The sequence below is a fragment of the Eurypyga helias genome, unplaced genomic scaffold, assembly GCF_000690775.1.
Source record: "Eurypyga helias isolate BGI_N326 unplaced genomic scaffold, ASM69077v1 scaffold22683, whole genome shotgun sequence".
In the NCBI taxonomy this organism is placed as follows: domain Eukaryota; kingdom Metazoa; phylum Chordata; class Aves; order Eurypygiformes; family Eurypygidae; genus Eurypyga; species Eurypyga helias.
Window position 1 is genome coordinate 22662 of NW_010242173.1, and position 23904 is coordinate 46565.

Below are 23904 nucleotides of genomic sequence, written 5' to 3' on the forward strand. Positions count from 1 at the left end.
AGTATTTTATCAAATATATACACATATATATAAAAAAAGCAGGCCATCAGTTTTTATCTACCTTAAAAAAGCCATGGTATAAGTGAAAGATGAAGACAAACTTCCCAGAGATTTAGACAAGAGCTATGCCAATGTGAAGCTGCGACATCCCTGCACTCCTTTTGTGACTTCTAAATACTTTCAACTGTCACCGGTAACGAACAGTTAACTATGAACAGTTAAAACTATGAACAGTTTAACCAAGTCCTTTCTTCTTGTGAAAGTTATTCTGATTCAAGCCTCAGAAAAACAGCTGTCTTTATTAATAAAGCAAACATAATTTAGCATCCACAGCACTGAATTCCAAAATCAGCGCCAGACACAACCCATGACATCTGAACATGGATTTGGGAGGCATCTGCTGGGCTAGGGAAAAGGAATTTGGGTAAATCTCACTTAATCTATAGTTCTGGGGAGAAGGGTAGCTTTCTGGGCTATTACTCAGCCCAGGATCCCCACACTCCACCTTATTTCCTACCAAGCACTGAATTCCCAAAGCCTAGACAGACATAGGGCAGACTGCTATCATTCCAGAGGCAAGCATTTTTAGCTGATAAATTTGGAAGAAAGAGAGAGCTTACTTAGAAGGCAACTGCACACCAACATGAAATGGTTCAGACCATTAACATCTTGACACTTACTTGATGATTTTTGTCACCGGCCCCCAGCTGAACCACATCAAAAGCACAGCTAACATTTTATCCTCCACCTTTCACAGTCTGCACCTAAACACCATCCAGGAAACTTCCAGGGGCAAGGCCCCAGCTTCACAAAACATGGAGAAGACAAACCAGAAAGCATCAGAGAACTGGAGAAGAGCCAAGCTAGTGCTATTTATCCAAGAGGGAGGTTGTAATCAAGAGGACAGGCCACAGACTGCCTGGGAGGAACGCCGGATTCCCTGCAACTTGCCCTTGGCCAAAGCTAATTATGCCCAAGCTCAGCTTCTTCTCAGCTGCCTGCATCCCTTAGATCACTGCCTAGCAGGCACAGGCTGTTGATTCCAAAATTCTCAGGATATTTTAATTAAAAATAACAAAAATAAACATTTTGTACGATTCTGACAGTGGTCAAACAGAAGCTGGTGCAGTTTGTCACAGGGAGCTGTGCCTTATTCAGCAGAAGGGAGAAGTTCTTCCCAAGCTTCCCAAGAGGCAATACAAGAAGGAGAAGAATATGGTCCTTCTGCTGGCCTTCACACGGACGGGCCGTTTACTCTGTACGTAAACATCGCTTCGCGTCAGATATTGAGAGGGATGAAGAACGAATAGTGGAATTGTTCTCTCAAGGACAAATGGTTGAATTAAAACTTCAAACCTGACACTTTCCTACACACATGGATTAAATAAACCTGCCAAAGCATTACATGGGCAGGATGCTTCCCGAGGTCTCGCTTTAAGGGGTATTTGTGTTGCTATCCACTGCACTTTGGCCTCTCCCACCGGGTACGACAGCTCAGAAGCACCCGATCACCTCCCAGTCCCTCTGCCCCGTTTTGGGCACTACTGCAGGATTCCCAGTCCTGACCCTCAGCCACCTGCAAGATGCGCAGCAGCGAGCCAGCTGCCCCGACTGCCGGAGCGAGGGAATCATTTGGCACTGGTGATAAGAGTGAAGGTTTTACAGGACTTTCCTCCCTCTCACAACAAACCGTTGCAGCTGAAAAGCAGCTGGATAAACTTTATAAAATCCTCTGAACTTTTATCCTGATATGGAGCTAAATTAAGTATCAATTTATTAGCTGTATTAGAAATTGGAAACAGAAATATCTGCCCTTTTAGCAAGGATTATAGTTTTACATGCTGAAGGGACTGAACAGAAAAAAACAAAAGATGAGACCAGAGCAACATGAAAGCCACGTATTTGAAAAGCAGTTTGCCAGCAGTTCTAGTATAAAATATTACTTCCACTCAGCAACACCACAGGTGCTGGACACTGCCAGTACAGCTGCAGACCTTTATGGACTGATGCCCACAACCAAAGGACACGTACATCTGGCGCCTGAGGACCTAAGGGACACGTACATCTGGTGCCTGAGGACCTACAGCATCGCAGACCCACCCCTCCCTCGCGCAGGACCTCCATCTTCCCAGAATAACTTAACAATGGTATTGGCAGAATGACTGGAATGTATCCAAGCTGCCTACGCTTCTCCAAAGCAAAGACGAGCTCGTTCAGCGTGGGAAGACATGTTCTAAAAGTAATACTGTTTTCTGATGAATTTTTTTCTTAATGAAACACGTGCCCCTGCGGAAGTACACCGACAGTATAAACACGAGGAGCTCTGTCCTTGGCTTCAGAACAGGCAGAGCGCTCTCCAAGCCAGCAAAGCCAAACGGCAAACAGCCCTTCGGTGGGCACTTTGCTAGAGCACCGCGATACGCTGGGGTGAGCAAGGTGCCAAAGCCCACAGCTGGGCCAGAAGAGGCTGACCAAACAGCCAGGAGCTTCTCTGAACTTGGGCTGAACCATTTACTTTAGAGAAAGCCATTCCTCCTCTGCCATTTACAGAATTTGGGCATTTGGCAAGTCCACTGATCAAAACTGAGACAAAAAGCCACACGGCTCACGGATATCTGGGTCTAGGCATGCCTCTTGCACAACAGCACAGTTAATCGCGAGCGCAGACCCAAGATCATTCTGGGTGAGGTGTCACAAGAAACTAAATCCCTCAGCAAGAAATTGGGGTTTCAGAAGGTCTGAGAAAGCATTTCATCAACAGAGTTTAAGTACAGAGAACCACATGTGCTCCTCGTGCAGGAAAGGGTATGAGCAGATAGTCCTGCAAGAAAAGGAAATCACGCAGGTTCTTCAGTCCTGTTTTGTTGTCTGGGGATTTTTTGGTGTTGTTTTTGGCAGACGGGCAAACATCTTCCTTTCATAAGGCAAGCAGAATCAGAGCAAACCTAACAGACAACACAGTAAGTAAAACCAGATCCAAATTAGATGGTTCCCATTCCAATTTCCTCATGCAAACCGTCTAGGCAAGTGTGTCTGGTCATACAGCTTCTGCAGTGAAGAATTTCAGAACAAGCCCTACTGCTTTCAACTAGCCAAGAAATCGAAGTGCTGTGTTAGCATTACCTAAGGGTGGTACTGAAAGCACAGGGATACAAGTTTTTGACCCTGCACAGAAAAGATATCTGGAAACGTGCCCAAAGCACTCAGCCAGCTCTGCTGCGACAGTCCCAAAGCAACCATGTTGTTTTCTCTGTTTTTGCAGGTGAAAAGGTAGAGATGCCACAGACCCGTAGCTCCACCATCAACAGCCACATCAGAGTTCAATCTGAGAGCATCAGCACCGTGTTCCTGAAATAAGAATTGCCCAGCACCTCCAGAAGGCAAGGACCAACCAACATCGCTCAGCTTTGGCCTAGCTGGGCTGACACCATGTGGACCAGGCAGTAGCCCGGAGGAAGCAAGCAGGGATGGCTGAAGGAGCCACTCCGTCTGCAGACGAGGAGCCACTCAGGCACAAAGTGATAGGAACATCAGTGGCTCTGCAGAAACATTATGTCAAAGGTGCTTCCTAGGTACACCAAAGGAAATCAAGCTGCTCCAGATACTGTGAGTGGATGGAACTCTAACTTGCCTTCTTCTCAGCCTGCCATATAGGCCACTCTCATGTGGCAGGTTAGTCTGAGCCTCTTGCACAAGACACACAGTATCTGGAAGGGTTTCAGATAATATTCTCTTCCTGACAAAAATAATTCACCTACCATAGAAGGTAAAAGCGAGAAGCTCGTTCTACCACAATAAATCAAAGCAGCACGAAAGAGCTGAGGCAACTATTACCATTCACATACAAAAACATTCACAATAAATTTAGTACCTCAGAAGATTTAGGAAGCTATATAATAGCACCATGTCATTCCTCAGGAACTCAGAGCATTGGAACGTTTATCTTATTCTTGCAATCATCTGTTTCCTCTTCCCAATAAAAATATGGACAAACTAATCATATTTTATAAAATCAACACTTAATTTGCTCCTGCTGTCTTGTGCAGAGAGAACAAAACAGGTCATTCAACTTGAAGGAGTCATGGACAAGCCCTGCTGTTGCATCAGCTCACTGTACAAAAATAAAGCCGTAAGTATAAGGGAACCGGAAAAAACCCTACAGAATTCTACAGATTTTTTTCCACCATAAGTCTCAAGTCTCGTATCATTTTTGGGGGTCCCTTTCTTTGACTTACGACTTGTTCTAAACATGCACTTCATGATCTGGAAGTTATTTCCACGACCAACCGATCTTCCGACAATTTGCAAATAATCGAGTTCTGAGGCAGCAAGTTCAGTTTCATGTTTCAACAGAAACAAGTATTCAGTTTTTCACACGAATCTTGCAAAGCATAAGTCATGCACTACAGCTCACCGCAGAAATGACTCAAACTGTACAGCTGCTGCACCAACACACCTGGTATTTATGCAGAAATAAGCTTCATCACAAAAGCATCCTATGCTTTACAAAAATTTAACAGATTAAGTTATCTTTAATAACATACAAAAACTGGCAACATTTCAGCCGCAGGCTTTAAGCTAAATTTGCACTGAAAATGGATTTCAGTGGTTCCATATATTGCAGGAGGTGAAAAGTATACATCTCCCCGAATTCCTACATCAGCACTAACCCTCTAGCCATTTTTAGCATTCATGTAACTTTTCTAGGCTCACAGGTCATTAAAACCAAGTATTAAGTACAAAAATGTAATATCACATTAAAAAGGACTAGTAAGTTTGAACAGATATTCATAGACTCAGGGAATGGTTTGGGTTGGAAAGGACCTTAAAGCCCATCTAGTTCCACCCCCCCTGCCATGGGCAGGGACACCTTCCACTAGACCAGGTTGCTCCAAGCCTCATCCAGCCTGGCCTTGAACACTTCCAGGGATGGGGCATCCACAGCTTCTCTGGGCAACCTGTTCCACTGCCTCCTCACCCTCTCGGGGAAGAACTTCTTCCTGATATATTAAATAATTGTTTTCAGTTTAAAGACACTATAAAACTGGATGCATCTGGGCCAAAATGAAGTTTAAAAAAAGCAAAGGAGAATGACATTTCCTTCAGTGGCTGCAACTACAGCACCGTGCAGCAGTATGTTGTACCCACCTACCCTGAAGTTCCATTTCTGTCCTTCAAGACAAACAAAATAGCATAAATAAAACTGAATGTAAAGGTGCTTTGACAAGATTTAGTGCATTTCCAAGGACAAGGTATAGGGGTAAAAGGGAAGGAGAGGTGATGTTTTATTAAAAAAGCAAGCCTCCCAACATCTTGAATCCAGGAGAGAATTCCATGATTTAAGAGCTACTGGAGAAGAACTACTGGAGATCCTCTACAAAATCCAGAGCAAAACAATCCAAAATGGTGGGGTTTTTTTTTGGAAAAAACCTCCCAAAACATGACCAATGTGCTGCTACACACCAAGTTACACAGTTCAAACCACGACAATTACACAACTGCCTCCAGCACTCGCCGGTAGCTAGCAGACTGCCTTCAGCAGAATCTGCATCACGAGGCAAAACGTTAACAGACAAACCCACTGAGCAACCTAGAAGTGGAAGGATAGAAAAGGCTCTTACTGCCTGCTGACAATTCAGCCCGACGTTCCCCTTCTCGCCTCGTACGACTTTCATCAGGCAATGCAGGGTACGACCTTTCCGATGCAGGCCTGAGCAGTGGTGTTCGATCTCCCCTCGGCAGCTCAGGATGATTTCTGGGCTCAGCGAGAAGTCTTCCATTAGCATGCGCCGGTAATCCAACATTTCACCCTGGCACTCACTGCTCACTTGTCGACCTGAGCCAAGAGAAGACAGCATGATTTAGTATTAACGCCTAGCGGAGCCCTTCTCGACCTATGCTACCATCGTGTTGGAAGAATAGGGACAATGCCCTTGAGAAAAAGGATTCCTGAAGGATTAGGAGAATCATATTTTAGGTTTCACACTACAGGAGTTGCTTTTGAAGAACTGCTGAAAACACTCAGTGGATCTGCAGTTTCAGGGTACACGTCAGCTCTTCCCCATAAGCTCTAGGGCTCCTTTTTCCCTGTAGAAATAGAAGTCATGTCTGGCAATTTACCAGCTCAGTATGTAACTGGGGGAGGAATTTGGACAGCAGGTTAAACATTTTTTCTGAGGAAAAGGTTTTCTAGAGCAACAGCACATACTTGCTCAGGAAGCCAAAAAAACCCAGATTAGAATATGTTACCGAGAGTATACATAGAGTGTTTAACAAACCAGCTGCAGTTGTACAGAAATCTAGCTTTTATACATGCTTAGATCTGTTATACACTTTCCTACAGTCCCATGCAGACAGGTTCTTTCGAGTCTAAAGTGACACATTGGCTTTTTTGCTCTGTGCTGCCCCAGCCCTCTATCACAACCTATCCACGCGTGCTGAACGCCCCCATGCAACGGAGGTCCTACACCCCAGCAGGAACTCCCCGGCATTATCACACAGACATGTGAAGGTGCATGAAATATTTAGTGTTCCTCCTGGGCTACGCTTCATCCATGAGCCACGCTGAAGAACCTGTTCCACCATGGAAGTGGAAGTTAGCGACTCAACAGCAGTTTTCTGCATGCAATTCAGGGGAAGCACCTGCCCTGCTGCGGGGAGAAAGGGGGAAAAAAAAACCAAACCACCCCCACAACTTTTCCACAAACAAGACACATTTCCACATCAATGAGAAGCAATGAGTTATTCAAACTCACAAATGCACAGATTGCTGATGGTGTTACGGCAGCTTTTCCCTCCTGTGCCAGGAGCATCACAGCATGCAGCCCTGCTGTGGAATCAAACCACCCAGCTGCATGCCAAGGGTTAAAAAAAAAAAAAAAAAAAAAGTTCTCCAGTGCAGCTCAAGAGGATAGAACAATGCCATTTTACACGTCATGGCAGTTTCTGAGAACCTTTAGCATGGTCCTGCTGCACAGGGTCTTTGGGACAGCCGCTGGTGTTAGGACATCTCCAGCTTATACTAACTTAAAAGCACAGAAAGAATATTATCAGGTTAACCTTCTTTCTGCACAGGAAAAATTACAGTTAGAGAAATTTACCCAAGCTGCAAGGAAAGAACGTTACTTACGAGAGGCAGAAGACTTGAGTATCCCTGGCTTTCCCTGAGTGATGATAAATAGGTTCTCTATTCTGTGTTTCAACCTAGTAGCACATTTAATGCTTACTACATAAAGGAGGAAAAAATCTGCTTAAATTCACAGTGAACAGAAGGATTTGCAATTACATATCATCAGTCCAAGTGGGATTTGCTATTTTGCATTTTAAACCTCTCCGTACACAATCGGAGTCAGCGTCAGGGGTTTACTCGGCTGTTCTGATCTTTGAAACAGCGATGAACGCCTGAGGAGGAGGAAACTTGCCTCTGAACCAAAGTCTGGGAAAGGTTACTTCAAGAGGAGGACCTGTAAATACACGCTGAACCCGAAGGTCCAAGAGAAATGTAAAACCAAGGGCCCATCTCTCGATTCAGCTCCACTTACCTCGGTGCACCGCAGACTCCAAGCACATCAACAGGTAGGAAAGCCTGGCTTCCCGAGAGCGGGGAAGGTTCTCCACGTTACAGCGGTACTTCTTCAGATCGCTTTTACAGGACTTGGCCAGCGAGTAACTGACTTTGTAGTCTTGGGCGATCAGCTTCTGGCGGGTCGTCAGTGCATCGCGACACTGCGGGAGACACGTGGGGATGGCTGAGCGCGCTTCTGCACGCCGGCGAGTTCGGCCTGCCGCCTTGGGGTTTTCAAGTTGGGTTTCAAAAGACTGCAGATGCTTTAAAATACGGGCGTTTAAGCCGGACTGCAGTTAAATTTCGTTTGCTTCGTAGAAACCACACAGTTAGCGCTCACCAGGGTCACCAGATCAAGGGGTTTAAAGGCGGCAGCTCTGCAGAGCACTTCTTAAAACTGCACATTCATCCAGCTTTTTGTGAAGAGCTATGGCTGCGACTGTGACTCATTCTGCATAACCAGGATCTGTTGCTGACATTTATCCCAGCTGCGGTACACGCTCACCCCATGCCCTCAAGAAACAACTTTTCCCAGTCGCATTTACAGAGCGGTGTGTTCTTTGGATTGGGTTCTGCAACGCGCTGAACAGATGACAGCGGATAAAGCAGTCTAACCATGGCAATTTCTAGCCCTTTTCCACAACCCATGAAGCTCACGAGGATGCACTGTGGCCAAACCCGAACCCAGCAGCTGCGAGAACAACCCTCTACATTTCATCCAAAAAAGGGTCTATAAAAACACCGCTACGCTTCGTAGCTTTTGGTTTAAATTATATGAAAATTAAATCTGAGGGCGGCAGATAACTCAGAATAGCTCAGGCAAATTTGTCCATTCTCTGCCTGTTTGAAAGGAAGGAAACCTGCATGTGTGGGGTGGGGAGAACAGGAAGCAAACTCTGCACACGGAACAGAGGAGACCTATAGCCCTCTCCCCTTTCTTCCATCAGGATTTTTTGACTTGTCTCCCCCTCCTTCCCATACGTACTCCAGGACCTGGAAAGCCCTACTCAGAGTATTCCCACCCTCTCCCTTCAAGCTCCCATCTCTGTGCCATGCCTGGGGACTGGACAGAGTCAAAGCTCTGGGCACAGGGAGACCCAGGGCTTGCAGAAACCTCACCCCCAAAACAAGGGAGGTCAGGGATGGCCAGGGAGCCCAGCCTGGCAAGCACTTTTGGGTTACACAAAGCAAGCCACCCACTAGGCAGCTACTGTTGGCTACATGTGTGCGCAGCAGCCCATGCCATCAGCACGGAGGGACTTCTTATGGACTAACAGCTTCTACCAAACTAGTGACTTTGCAGATGGTCCAACCTTGGCAGCTGCAAGAGCGAAAACTAGATTTGGTGTTTCTCCAGCTCTGCAAACTGCACCCTCGGAGCATCCACTCCCCTCTCCCTACCATGTCATCTGCTACAGCTTTGTCCAACTGCTCACCCTCTTACATTCCTATCTCGAGACAGCTGATCACGGAAAGACCCCTCCAAACCCACCACTGTCCCTGTACAACCAAAAACAGGTTAAGCAAAAATAGCAGCCCATTTCAGTAGCACGCCTGTACAAAACGCAGCTTTGTTACAAGCCCTCAGGGATCACTCACTCAGTTTTGAATTTGTTAATTGGAACCAAGCTTTCAGATAACTAACACATTTAGAAAAGGAAATTAGTCCGATCCCTCTGGACTTCTGAATCGGGCTCCTTCAGCAGAGCTTCTCTGTGGGGGGCTTTACAGATATCCATTTTTGTATCCTTTCAGATGATATAATACCATCCAATCCCAAATACTGTGATGCTGCTTCTGAAATCACTGAGGGCATTGCTGCCTTCCCAAAACACCTACACCAATACAATCTCTTCTCAGGACTGGCTTTTCAGAACAACTTTTTTGTTGTTGAAAACCACATCTTCAGGAAAAACACAAGGAAAACTCCAGTAACTGAGCTGTTCAGCGTTCCCACAGAATCTGATGCTTCAGGCAGACACTCATAGCCTTGAAGACTAAAGTGAAACCCACACAGCTTCCTGTGCTGAGGCATTTGGGCATTCTGTTCCTAATCCGTACATTACAACAGCATTTATCCAAGGCTTACCCCAGCATGGGGTGATTTCTACTTTAAACACTCATTCACACCACTTGAGCTCTGTGTCTACCTTCCCAAATTACCCGCCCAAAAGCTTTGATTTATTTAAATCCTTAGCTTTAAAGGCTGTAACTTGAGTACAATTAATTCAGGCCATCAGCACGTAGCTGGAAACACAAACATACTGAAGTAAAAGCATCTGTTAAAGCAGTCGGTTATCTGACCACGTAGAAGATGGATTTTCCTCAACACTAGAAAAGAATAATGTAGCCTGGACTGATGAATGATCTGATGATTTCTGCATTAAGGATTTGTCTCACTAAGACAGATACCTACCTTTTCACTCATTGATTCTTCAAACTTGTGATTAAAGAGGCACTTGTAGACTCGGCCTTCCCCAGCCTGAGTCTGTGAAACAGAACAGTAATATTTACCATTAAAGACTTGTAAAGCTTAACAAGCAGGCTAAACTACACCGAAGGAGATTCATTTTTTAAAAACAGAAACATATTAAAGTTAATATTTCAAGTGACAGTGATATATTCTATACTACAAAAATCTTTTACGTTTTATTGCACTAAAAAAAAATCTGACCATCTTCATTGCCCTTTTAGTGAGAAGACAGCTAATACAAACTAATTCAGACTGAACAATGCAGCTTTCCAGCTCATTGCTCCAGGGATAAAGAGTGCTGCAAGCAGAGTCAGTCCAGGCTTACTTGTGCAACAGCTTGCCACTGCAGAAGAGAGCGGTCACTCACCTTTGCTGCCTCCTACCCATCTGAGCTGTTCCGCTCCCTGTCACGCCAGCCCTGATGCCCAATAAACCATTTACGCCAATTCAGTTCAATAACCCACTGGAAATTACGCTTGTCTGTTGGGTGAGTGAATTTAATACCAGATTCATTGCAAAATGCTGACTACAAAGCGTCTGTTTTCTACACCATCTCGCTCAGGTGCCGCTCGATCCTTCCAATGAGGTTTTGATTTCTTTTAATGGGTAGCTGCAGAAGAGAAGGCAAGAGGAAGCTACTCACATTTTCACAAAATCGTTCTCTATCATCTCGGCATGCAAAGTAGAGATGCCGGTCCAAGTGGAAGTCATCCGAAGAGAGTTCAGCTACACGGAGAATGGCTTTCTTACACTGATCAGAAACCTGGATTCGAGGATCAGTCTCCTCTGCCTCTTTTACCAGGCCTTTTTCCAGGCATGCCACCACCTCTCCTTGCGAGTGGGCATCCTACATGAGAACAAGACAACATCTGTAACCAAGCACTTACATAATCGAGTCATCTGTGATTCTGCATAAGCACCACATAAATTCAGCAACAAACTGTCACCATTTCAGACTCCCGAAGTTCAGCCTAAACCGCATTTACATTCAGAGGAGGCAACAGTTAATATCCGTGCTATCTGCACACTTGAGACATCACCATCTTGTTGATGGTCACCGTGCAAAACCTCCCCCTCCCATGGTCTGGGTTTGTTTTAATGTGTCGTAATGAGATTATCACTACTTAGTCACGCTGCTCAGAGCAGTTTATCAGAACGGCCAAATTATCTTTAATCTGACATAGCTCTCTTCGCACCATGGCAACGGCATCGCGTGAAGAGCAAACTCGGAGGAGAGAAATTCCCAGTTCCTCCGTGCCGAGACAAGCCTTCCGCTTGGGTGGCAATAATTAGTGATGCTAAAAAGGCCACAAAGGAGCTTTGACCAATGGAGGCTTCTCAGTGCTAATTCCTCCATTAAGAGAACAAAACAGAAACCCAAAGCATCCAAGAGTAGTCTCAGACAAAGCAGTTCTGGCCCCATACTGTACGCCACGCCCGCTGTCCCGCAAGTCTGAAGACAACTTTGGACTACGACCAGCGACTGCCAATAAACGCAGCGAGCCTGTGCTTTGCACGAAAGCCCAGGAGAGGCAGGATGGAGCTGATCAAAGCTCCATTTACTTTCCTACATCCTTTTTACGTGTTTAGAAAGGGATCTATCCCCCCTCTATACCTCTGCAGAAGGTCTGATTCCTCTAATAAACAAAGAGCTGTTGTGGAACAGATCCCCTCCAGGCTTCTGCAAGTTCTTCCTGTGAAGCCTGCCTTCATTCACGCTGCTCTGCTGCGAGAGGGTATTGCTACTGAATTTAGACTGCCTGCAGCATACAACAAGACATGCATATTTGCATACACCTCAATCACTCAGCCTGGGTAGTAACCGTTCAGGAGGTACCCCTTCAGCTCACTCTGCCAAGCGGATTCATCTACTGCCATTGCAGCAGCATGGGTAAGAGAGCCATGTCCATAAAACATGACCAGGGCTATACAAAGCTGTGCAACTCTTCCAAATCTTTTTGCTGACACATCTCCTCATCAGACAGACAGCCTTTGACTCCTGTCTCAACTCCACTACATCTGGAGCACAAGCAGAACTGGCAGATTACAAAGCTGTAAACACAACCCAGAAGTATAATCAGTTTAAAAGGGCTAAAAGCAGTTTTCCCTTAAAAAAAAAAGAAAAAGGAGCAAAACCACCCAAACCCCCACACTCCAAAAGTCCTTATTTTGGTTTGCTCTTTTCTGTGAGTGGGAACTGGCCAACCCCACATGCTGGCCAAATATCAGCATCTTTGAAGACATCATTATACATAAACAGTCCCTTTAGGACTGAACCCAAAAGGGATCTGAAGAATACTAGTTAGTAGTACGCTCGCCACATCAGTTAACGTTGCCATTTACCCATAACCACGCCAAAGACACACACTGTTCGGCAAATCCTTGCGGTCAGCCATAGGTAGTAATTACAGCTGAGGAGCTGGCAAGCATAAATGATTGAAAACAACCTTTTTAAGCTCCCCTGGCAGTTTTTTGCTCCAGCCTAGGTGAGGTTGTAGCTGAGAGACAAGGCAGATCAAGACTGCTCTCAGTGACCAAGGAGTGGAGCCAGCAAGGTAAGCTTTTCCTGCTAGGAAATGGAGAAGTTTCCTGCTTTCTTGCAGCGTGGTCTAGATTCCTGGTCAGTCATACTATTTATAAATGTTAACCTATTTTTAATAGTCCAGCGAAAGCGGATTTCCATCTGCTGGATGCTGAATGTTTACTGTTGCATTTCAGGGACACAACATGACATGACTAATTTGTCGCAAATACAATTTTTACATTTGAGTAGATCATCTTGAGTGCTGTCTCCTCTGCTGCCCTGTACTAGAGAAATTTAAAAACATAGACTTCACAGAAACAGGAACACACATAAATCAACACACCCAGCTCCTGCAAGATGCTGCCTGGCTCTTCTCTCCTACCTCCAAGCGTTCACATGCCTTCGTGTGGTGCCATCAGCGTTCCTGCTCACGTCCCAGCCCGAGCAAACGTAACCAAGCACAGAATACAAGCTCCTAGCGTGGTACAAGTCTGCCAGCTTACAGTACCTGTTCCACAGATCGAAAAGGCATCGAAAAGGCATGGCAAGGAGATGTCAGGATGTCTGCACACTACCCCATTCTTGCAAAGCCTCTACCTTGGAGTTGAAGGTCTCCAAGTTCATTCCACCCCACACCTGCTGTGGGGGCTGACCAAGCCTAGGCCTCATTTCTCCAGTGCAGCACAGTGAAATACAACAGATTAAATCTAAAAACCACACACGTTTCTTGTAATTATTGCCTCACCATCACTATCAAACCTAAACAGAGGCTCTCATCTGAAAACTGCAAAGATCTGTTAAATGTACCAGATAATTATCTAGTGCCTTGAAACTCTGAGCAGTATTAGGAAGGGATACATTCTGACCCACAAAGCAGATTTCCAATACTGTCCTACAGCACTATGAGCCACAGAACACTGGAGCTAAGTTCCAAATGTGCCCAAGCAAACCCCATTCAGCACAATGCTCAGGGATGTTTTAATGCCCATGACCAAAATGCAGATGCCAGACACACAGCTTCAGGCCAAGAGAGAATTTTTAAAGCCTTATTCCTACTATTCATTTTCCAGAGATTCCACCCCAGTATAGTTTAGGCTTTGAAATTCTTGGGGTTTTTTAATTGTTTTCAGAAGCTTCTCCAGAAAATACTTCATTCTGCCTGAAATCTGACATGCCTCCAGTTCATGAATTGCAGAAAGCAGCTAGAAAAGTGAACGGGTTAAGAGTCAAGAGTAGAAAGGAGCAGCAGGCCGGAGTGTGTAACAGAACCTGTCCTACCAGCACTGCCCCTTGCGCTGAACAGCCGTGCTGTCTTGCTGGAGCCAGAGCAGTCAGGCTGTGGCAAACCTCCCAATGGATCTGTTGCGCGTTGTGGTTTGGCACTGGATGTGCGTGGACATGTAGCCTTCGTTATGGCACATAATCAACTCCAGGCCAGGCACCATGGCTAAATCCAGCAACTATACGCTGCTCACTAGTCTGATGCAATCCTGGACGTTACTGGGATCGTGAAAGCTGCTCGTACTGATAGGCAGCCCAAGAATAAAAGCTCTGTTGCAATTACCAATTTCAAATTAGATCCATATTGCCTGAAGAAAAAGCAAGCTTTAAATACCAGGAGACCAAATTCAGTATAAAGCACAACAGCCCACTGGAAAGGTGACTGACGCTTCTTTCTCCGTTAACTGGAAGGGAAAAAAAACCCACAACACAGGCAAATTACAAAACTTAATGCTTTCAAACAACACAGCCTTTCTTCTACATACAGCAAAATAAAGTCTGCAGTCAAATTGAGACTTCTGCGCTGAACTTTATTGCTCTTAGAGAGCAGAAGACCAACCAGAAACACGGAAAAGAAAGCACAGAAAACACCACATCAATTAGGAAGTAGAAAGCGAGCTAAAACAAAAAAGGGAGCACAGAAAACAGTTAGCTAGCAGAGAGGCTTCAAGAAGCAATGTAATTCCAGAACACCTACTGAAGTGCCTTTTACAGTTAGAAAAGCCAGTTACTATGATGAAGCCATCATGCCACAACCTACTAGCTGCCTGATGCAGATGGAGTTAGTGGTCTAACGGTGCTTATTTCCATAAAAAAAAAAGGAGATGGATATGAATCTCTTCCCCCATCTTCCTCCTCAGGTGTCCAGGTCCTATTTATTAAATTCACAGTTACATTCAGTCACACAAAAGGGTAATGACTGTTTCTCTACAGGCAACTCCCAGAAGCTGCAGTATGGAAATAAAACCTGAACTAGCATCTGATGAGAGTAAATGAGATGAGATTTCTCCAAAGCAGAAAAGGGACAGAACAGAACACCAACAAAAGAAATGCTTGCATAGCCATTTATAGCTGTTTCCATAGCAGTACAAAATACTTCAATTGCTCTCGGTGCCAAGGATGACAGTGTAACAAAAGGAATCATACGACAGGCTGTGACGCTTTCGCAAACCAAGGCAAAATCTTCTGGGTTGGGTACCAAGAGAGGAATAGGTGTAACTCCCTTAAAAAGTTGGGTGGCAACTCGCTTTGCTAACCCACAGAAACTTGGTGACCCAAAGCTTGTGCTTGGTTTCCTCTCCCTTGATGACTTTAGTCGCCCCCCAGCCATGCTCATCCTTTGCCCATCTGAACTCCCACTAACCCACACCGGCCTGCCACTAGGGTCTGAGATTTGGTTTCGTCTCACAAAATCTACACCTTTCAGTGCTATTTTGATTTCATTTGATCGGGCCACAGGTAATATGCAGACTTGACACCCAGGACTCCTGTTACTACACTTCTGTAGTGATTGTTAAAAGTGATTTCCCATTTTATGAGGCCCTTCAGCCCCCAAACTAGAAAACCTTTGGTTTATGGAGAAAGCAAGTAACTCTGCCACTATCAGCTGAACCTGTGGTGCCTGCAAGTTCCTCCCACTTCTGTGGCTGCTTTTGCTCTTGAAAGCAAGTCCTTATTTTTCTGCTTTCTGTTGTGCAGCTAAGTCTTGTGGAATACACTAGCACTTCAATTTAACACACAATGAAAGTGAAGCTGCTTAGAGCAGCTAATGCCAACAACTAGGAAAAAGTGTGTTTTTTGTTAAATCTTTTTACCTCCTCACTAATAGCCGATTCAAAGACTAATTCTTAAAAATGTAAGAGCTATAATTTTAAATGCACTGTAAAAAAGGTGATAGGATAATTTTAACTGTATCCCTCCACATAAAAACTTACCGTACAAGCAGCTACTCACCCCTGCAGCACCGTGTAACTGTTGCCTACATTAGCTATGCTGAAGTAGACAGGAGAAGAAAGGGCCTTGAGAAGAGCCCCACACGCACCCACCACAAACTTCTTCACAACCACCTCATACGGCCAAAGAACACCGATTTATTTTGTAAAACCAGTGCAGTTATTAGTGAGCCTGTACTAGTGAAGTATGACACTAGGTACTATGTGCCCTGCAACCCTTTTTGGGTGGGCAGGGGAAAGGGGAGGTGAACAGATAAAAGCTCTTGATCCGGTGTATCGACTACAGCCTGAGGAAACTGAAGGGTTATAGCACCGGCCACACCACCTTCCCACATCAAACCCGAGCAGACTGTGAAACAAGCACAGCAATAGGTCTGCTTCAACCTACCGTTTGGATTCATCCTATCGAGTCAAGCGTGACAGAGCATGATCAAAGACAACTAACTAACTACCTGTGGTGTGGTAAGGGAAGGAAAGACAAATGAAAGTTGTCTCTGCGAGCAGCAGTCCCTTTCTGAGGGACAAATGCATGTTTATTATAAAGGGACTGTACAGAATCAGGCCACCACCATCACACAGATTAGATATGCTGTGTATTTTCTCGGCTGCAAGTAAGACAAGAGTCCTGTCGCAGAGTCTCCTCCCAAGTTTCCTTAACTGAATGACTTTTACAAGCCCACTGACAATCTGCATGTTCTCTGGATACCTTTTCTCCAGGTCGAATGCTGCCACATTTCAGGAGATTGATGTCAGCCTTGCAGTCATCCATGAAGCCACAGATCAACCGATAATCGCTGAAGATAATAGCTGTCATTTTCGTGATGTACTGATGGCATTGGTATTCAGTGATGTTGCCTCTGTGATCCACCAAACACGACACCAAGAAGCCTTTACCAACTGGTTCATCCGCACACTCCTTGATCTGTTAAAAAAAAAAAAAAAGAATAAAATACAGTGGCTGCAGGTACTGAATTTAACCTTTTTTTAAAAAAAAAACATATCAAAGAAACTTGCATCTGAAGCTTCCAAATCTGCTGGCAAAGAAACCCTCTAGGCTTTAGTTTGATTTTTAGTAAGTCAGAATACTTGAAAATATTTCAGAAATGAGAAATACCTCATGTGTGCCAGTATCTGAAGAAAGCAAACGCAGCGACCTTGAGGATTATAAACCCTCTTGCTCAATAATCATCTTTCATAATAACCACACTGAACCCTTGCAATCAAATGGATTTGTAGGAAAAATGCTAGTTTGACAAACCTTTATTTAGAAAGCTGAGCATGTTACAGCGTCACTAAATCATACTTGGACCCCCATTAGCCACCTGACCTCGTACGATACAACATTTTGGCTAGATGCGAGACCGATTCAAAAATCAACACAATATTTATTGTACCGTTTATAATGTGCTGGAAGCTGAAAATTACTATAAAGAAAAATCCTCAACAAATTCATTTTTATCAGGTTCTTGCGGGAACTGATTGTTGGTACTAAACCATTTTATCCAGTGGTCTAAAAAAATAAAAATCAGGGCTAACAAAATCTGAAAGCTGCACGGGGATTGGAAAAGCAGTGCACACGGACAGACAGGTCCCCAATATAAATCACAACCTGCACTGCTTAGGGAAGCAGACAGTAAGGCCAAACCCGTCACCTTTGGAAGTAAAAGATGCAGGCAGTTTTGACAGCATCTTTCCAAAGGAAGTGGAAAACATGGTTGCTTATCAGTTAAGGACGCTCCCCAAGGAGTACTGCGATAGGAGCAGCGCAATGCCTTGCTCCGAGGAGCGCTGAGATTACACAGGCTCTTTTTTAACCCTGGGAAGCCCGTGCTGGAACTCCTGCCCCATCCTGGCGCTCCCTGCTCTGGGGCATGCCGAAAGCTGCTGCCATAATGATGCAGAAAGCTTGCTTGACAGCCAGACACCAAAGTTCAGCGGTGATAGTTTTTTCAAGCAACAGATACATGGGTTGACTTGATCACACCGAAGACTTGTTCCTGAACCAACACTGAAGGGCTCATCAATCTGAAGGGAGATCCATGGTGATCAATAACCCAGGCAGGCTCAGACACCACGCAAGGGCAGCGCCAGGGGAACAGGCAGGGAACCCCTATCAGTTCGCAAATACCGAGCTGGATTCTTTATAGTGGGAATTTTAAGAAATGGAGAGATCTTTTTTAGAAAGATATATTCTAATTCAAACAAGAATTAACTCAGGGCATCCTGACAAACTCATACAGCTAAGACTAGATAAAACAGACCTCTCTGCCTCAGCTTGAGCCCATTACTTTCTGTATAAGCAATGAAACATGCAACATCTGAAACACAGTTATTTGAAGGCAGATGTGGGCTAGTAGAACATTTTGTATTTATTCTATATAGCTATTAGAAAAAACACAGCTACTGTGGCCCAGGTAATTGTTATCTATAAGGCATAAAATACATCTTGAAGCGAACATACGAATCATTGCAAGGTGAAAGGGAGAGAGTTGAGCAAGCTTTCTCCAAGAAAGCTGCATCTTTGGTCTGGCCCCACTTCAGCCCAAGCACCGCGAGCCAAACCTCCATACAACAGCAACATGCTGGTTTTGGAAGAGCCTGGCTTTGGAAGCAGCCCCAGAGCTCCATGGCCTGAGCCAGTGAAGTGTGTAAAAGAGTAAGCGATCACGTTATTGCCTGGCCACTTCTGAAGCCGCCACCATTATCTGGTGGCCAACTACATTTCCACTGGATTAAAACTATTGCCAGAACTCATAAAAATCACAGCAGTTGAGGGGAAAGAAAAAAAAAAAAGTTGAAATTCAAATCTGCATTTAGCTGCTAAAGTTAAAGGTGCACTTTTCAGAACATACGAGTCACCAATACCCAAATGACTGTTACTAGAAATTACTCTTCTAGCTGTATTTTGTTGTCAGTACAAAGCAGTACTTAAAATCAGAGCTCAGTTACCCAGCATGAAAACACTTACCTGGCTGTTAGTGGGAATTAAAGCAAAACATTACTATTATAGGTTAGCAGTATATGCCTGTTATATATCTTTGTTTTAGAGAGTGTTGTAGAAATACCTTAAAAAAAAAAATTAGTGGCATGGGTCATGCACCTGCCTCAGTATTAAATAGCATAATATCAAACACACAAAACTTGTTCCTTATCCAACTACTACTTTAACCAAAAACCACTCACCAAATGGCAAAACATCAGCAGTTCATGTCATCACACACCACAATTATAAGAGGACACTGGTGATTAATGTACAGCTAAAATTCTATATACTCTTCCTACTGCTTTTAGACTTCATATCCCAGATTTAGAGGGCATCGTTTACGACAAATGTCAGACTGTCACAGTATAAAAGTGCTAATTAGACTGTTAAAAGAGCATTTTCAAGAATGCTTTGGTTGTAAAAATTCTGCAGCAGCCATATGACACAAACCAGAAAAAGAGGATCTTTCCTGTGATTGCAAAAAAGTGGGATCCAACAGATTTGGCAGTGTTTGCTTGGAGTGGGAGCTCCCAAACTCCAAACATAACATAACCCTTTGATGCAAGCTGTTTTCCTTCTAGTGTTTAATCTTCCAGATTAACTGTTTTCCTAATCTATCCTTAGACTAAATGATGGTTTCCCACTAATGCTATTCTTATTCTTCACAACTCAGCTGGTGTTGAGAAGGGGAAGCAGAACCCTAGCAGGTCACGAAGAAAAAGCAATCGATTACCTCTCAACCACACAACTAATCCCCAAACTTCTGGAGCCAGGCTGCTGTTGACACCCTCAATTTCTCAGATTTGTGTGTGCTCCTCTCGAATGAAAACTTTGTAAAGGACAGGGAACCACACAGGTGATTCCATCAAAACATGAGGACTTGGGGAACCACTCAGCTGAGCACTGACGTATTCCTCTTGTCTAATAAGCAAGTCTGCACGACTGAAAGCTAGACCTACGGAAAATAAACTGCCAACACGATCTGGGACTGGAGAGACAATCTGCTATTCCTGCAACTGACTGTCTTACAACAAAACCTACTTTAAAAGCCACAAAGGGGCCATCATCTAGAGCAAGCTAAATCGTTTTTAAAAGGCAGGTTTATGGGTAGGGGAAGTTACTCTGGTGGATATACAAATGATGTTCTTAGAGCATGCCTTAATGACTGAATTAAGTCAGCTGACTGCAGTAGTACAGACAAGCCTTGGTTCCACTGTCTCCCCTGGAGTCTGGCTGAAAACTACCCCAGCCAAAGGGAAACGTCGTCAGCCCTGCGTGGCTGGCTGCACAGCCTTCACAGCTCTAGAATGAGCAGAGGGGAAGAAATGATTAATCAAGTAGTCTCTGAAGCTGGACTGAGGTGTGTTGATGCTTGAGATAGAGTACTAACTCTTAGTGCAACCTAAAAAGAGGAAGTTCCTTGGAGTAATTAAAACTTCGAGTCTCGAAGGAAAAAAAGGTTGTTTCATCATTTTCTAAGTACTTATCTTTTCTGCTAGCAAGGCACAACGCAAACCCGGCCTTAGGCTAAATTCAGCGGAACCCCTGCTACATCAACACTGCTACAGCAGTGGGACAGATCCAATCCACAACAGATCTCCGACAAAAGGTCAGCTCAGAGCTGATGGGTTGTTAGTTTGTCCTTTCTTTCCCCCCGCCCCATTGCCTGGCATCACTGAGGTGATAGACTTTTTCTGCAAGATCCAATTAATTACACCTGGCAATCTGGCATACCCAGCTTCCCCAGACCCAAAACATGATGCGCACACTAACTCACTATCACAAAGAAACACTTAGAGCCACACCATGCCTTTCTCCTGGCTTACCTCTGCAATAGTGGACTTGCAGACTTCTCTGGCCACGGATTCAAACTTCGGATCTGTAGTCAGGTTCAGCTTGTAGTTCCACAAGAGCTAGAGAGAGAGGATTTGTAGAAAGAGGGTTTAAGAGCTTCCCATGGAGAAAGATGAATATTTTGCTTCAGAAAAGCATGAAACATCATTTATTCCCAATCTGTATCATCATCCTTCTACAGAGCAACAATCAATGTAAAGTCTCCTTGACAACAACTCTGTCCCTTCATTTCTGCAATCATTTTCTCATATTGAACAAATTCTGGCTGTTGCAAATTTCTCCATAAGGTCACAGACTGACTCATTAAAAGGAAACATAGCTAATGAAGACAATTTCATAACTGAAAGGATACAGCAATGAAAGCTGTAACTTGCTACCTGCTGCATATTTAGCAATGTCTTCAGCCCACCACACCTTTCTGTGCCCTGGCTTCTCTGTCTGATGCAAGTGATCTAAACAAAGTGAAGTCCTCAACACCAGCAGATTTCATACTGAAAACCTAATAAAATCATAGGAAAAAAAAAAAAAAAAAAAAGAGGAGAAGACAATGCAGCTCTTCCTTCTGTGACCAGGCAACTTGCTGGATGAAGACATATTTCAGACCTAGAGGAGGTTCTCTCAATGCACATTGATGCTTCAGAGGTTAGGCTGAGAAATGTCTCAGCAAGGGTGGCTCTTCCTGTGGGAGCCAGAGATTAGCTCACGTAGGAGCCCAGATGACTGGGCCATTGTGCAGGCATCAACCTTGGGCAAGTAACACTCTGCAGACATATACACATCCCAGACGTCCTCGCAAGGCACCATAAAGTAAAAACAGGGTAAAATAGCAAAACTTCAGCAAATTAACAGCCAAGAAAAGCTCTATTAGCTCATCTGTTTGGGTTTTTCTTGTAGGAACTTAAGCTGCATTTAAGCATTTTTAATTAAACCAGTTTTAAAAGTTCATTTTAAATACTCTGCATTTACGACAATCAAAATTATATCAAAGAGAAACAGCTTGGTGAAAACTTTTATTTTGACATTTCAATGCTACACAAAACATTAAGAAAACATGCTCACACAGAGAAAGCTGTTTTACATCATCTCCAAGAGAGTGGAAGCATGCACAGAGAACTAAAACTGGAATCAACACAGCTGCAGTGTCTCCCACACCTCATATCATGGAGTTGCAGAAAGTTAAAAAAGGAGATGATGGGATCCTAGGGTATTTCAGAGGGAGTAAGAAGCTGTACATATATAGGTTTAATAGATAGAAGTGAATAAACAGGGAGCCTGTCCTTGCAAAGAGTGCTGTAGACCTCTCCCAGCCAGGATCGGAAGGACAAGAATGAAGTCCAACACCGTAAGAATACACTGCTGCATTCATAATCTCAAATTTTGGAGTCTCCAAATGAGATGCTCTCCAAAAGGAACCTTCTTGCAGACAGAAGGAAGGTTAAACTTGCATCTTAAAAATCCAGATTTTAGGTCTAGGCAATATTTTTCCTAGATGATGATCTGCCATTGTACTACCAGAGAGTGCTGAGAGTCAAAGAAAGCATCTGGACATGAGACGACTGACTGCGGTCCAGCTTTTGATCACTCCCCTTCCATTTCTGCCCAGGAAATTGAGCCTTTGCCCACATGCCCTATTCCTGAATGGCTGCTATAATCCACAGCATCCCGACATCTGCTTTGGGGCAGAGATGCTGTCACTTAATCCAGCAGAGGAAAGGCCCAATTTTGCCTTCTAGAATTCTCAATTTCTTCTTCATTCAGGTAATTTCTGTTGGTACATGTGAATATCAGGTAGACACATTTTAATTACTGAAGATTTCTGCTTTTCAAGAAAAAGAAGAGGCTTAAAGGGAATCACGATGTGCCCTTCCTCTGATCCAAGCCTGCATAACAGAGAATTACAGCCGCCATGAAGCACAGTGCTAAAGGTTAATTCGTAACACAGTTGGAAATTACTAGTTGTACAGCATGGCCGGGTTCGTTTCTGTGATAGATCTTCCAATAATAAACCAAAATACAGCTTCTCAAGCATCTGAAACCAAGACTGTCATTGAGACATGCACTTGTCTGTCTATGTCCAGGGCCAACCAATTAAAGATCTCTATGTGATGTATTCTAACAGAATGCAAATGAGAGAAGCTAAAGGAAACCTAATACCAACCATAGCTCTGATGATTTGGGTTTTTTTTAAGAGTCTCAGGATTTGAAGACTCAGCTTCACAGCCTGAAAACTGGCTAACAGTTTGCTCACTGTTAAACACAGTGCTGAGAGGAAATCTGTTCTAAAATCAGCCAAGTGGTTCAAACTGCCTCTAAATATCACACCCCCACAGCATTTTCCAAGTGAGTCTAAGAATTTAGCAGCTGTGAACGTAATACAGAAGGCTCCAACAGCTGAGGCGAAGAGTTTAAATTCAGTACTGCTCACATCTTTGCCAAAAGGAGCACATCGTACTGCTACCAGTAACCCACGAGAACCACCCCCCAACTGTAAAATAGGAAAGACGCCTGCTATCCTCCTCAGATACAGCAGTACAGTTTATAAAGCTCTTGGATATGCTCCCCTCTGAAATCTCCAGTAAGACCACAGCAGCTATACTGGGCTGAAGACATCACCTTGTGTTCTTTCTCCACAGGCCAGTGCAAAAACCCAGATGTGTCCCGATTAATGCCTCTGCAAACTACCAAACTACGTAAAACCACCTCCGGTTGATAGGGGGTGTAAGGTGTAAATGCCATAGCTAGAGACTGAATAAAACATAGCAATACTTACGTGATTGCAGTCTGAAGAGATTTCATTATCTGGCTGAAAGAAGAAAAAAAGGAGTGTCAGTTCACTACTGCATTTAACATACAGAAGAATATCAATTTACAGAAACCAACATACAGAAGAGTATCAACTTACAGAAACCAACATACTGTCAACTCGTTTTCATTGCATGAAATAACCTCACATGAGCAATAGGAAAATTTAAGAATGATGTTTAAGTGCCAGAAGGATGGAAATAACAGGTTCTTGAGACGCAATGCCATCCTAACTCCACGGAACATAAACAGCGCAAGAGTAGCGGCGTTTAAGTAGACACTGCAAAAACGTAATGAATGTGTTTGTCCCAGCTGCCCAAACTGAGGCAACAAAATTCTGATGGAAACAAAGGTGTGGTAGCAGAAATTTAAAGAAAAAAAGTTTCATGTATACAACTGAAGGAGAAAGATAGGACTTGCTTCCCTCCTCCAGATGAAAGTCTTCGTATTCCACACTTGAGAAGCAACGTC

General features: G+C 44.1%; 1 protein-coding gene across 1 annotated transcript in view; it reads right to left on the reverse strand.

The window, feature by feature from the left end:
- Window positions 1-23434, reverse strand: part of GLG1 (golgi glycoprotein 1) — a gene marked incomplete at its 5' end in the record, with an annotated part of 41024 nt that extends 17590 nt beyond the window's left edge. Inside the window, 7 exons of the mRNA XM_010149002.1 lie at window positions 5622-5836; window positions 7542-7725; window positions 9981-10052; window positions 10681-10884; window positions 16501-16716; window positions 20604-20690; window positions 23402-23434. Coding sequence (XP_010147304.1) covers window positions 5622-5836; window positions 7542-7725; window positions 9981-10052; window positions 10681-10884; window positions 16501-16716; window positions 20604-20690; window positions 23402-23434 — 1011 coding nt within the window. The remainder of the gene's footprint in view (window positions 1-5621; window positions 5837-7541; window positions 7726-9980; window positions 10053-10680; window positions 10885-16500; window positions 16717-20603; window positions 20691-23401) is intronic.
- Window positions 23435-23904: the final 470 nt, after the last annotated feature.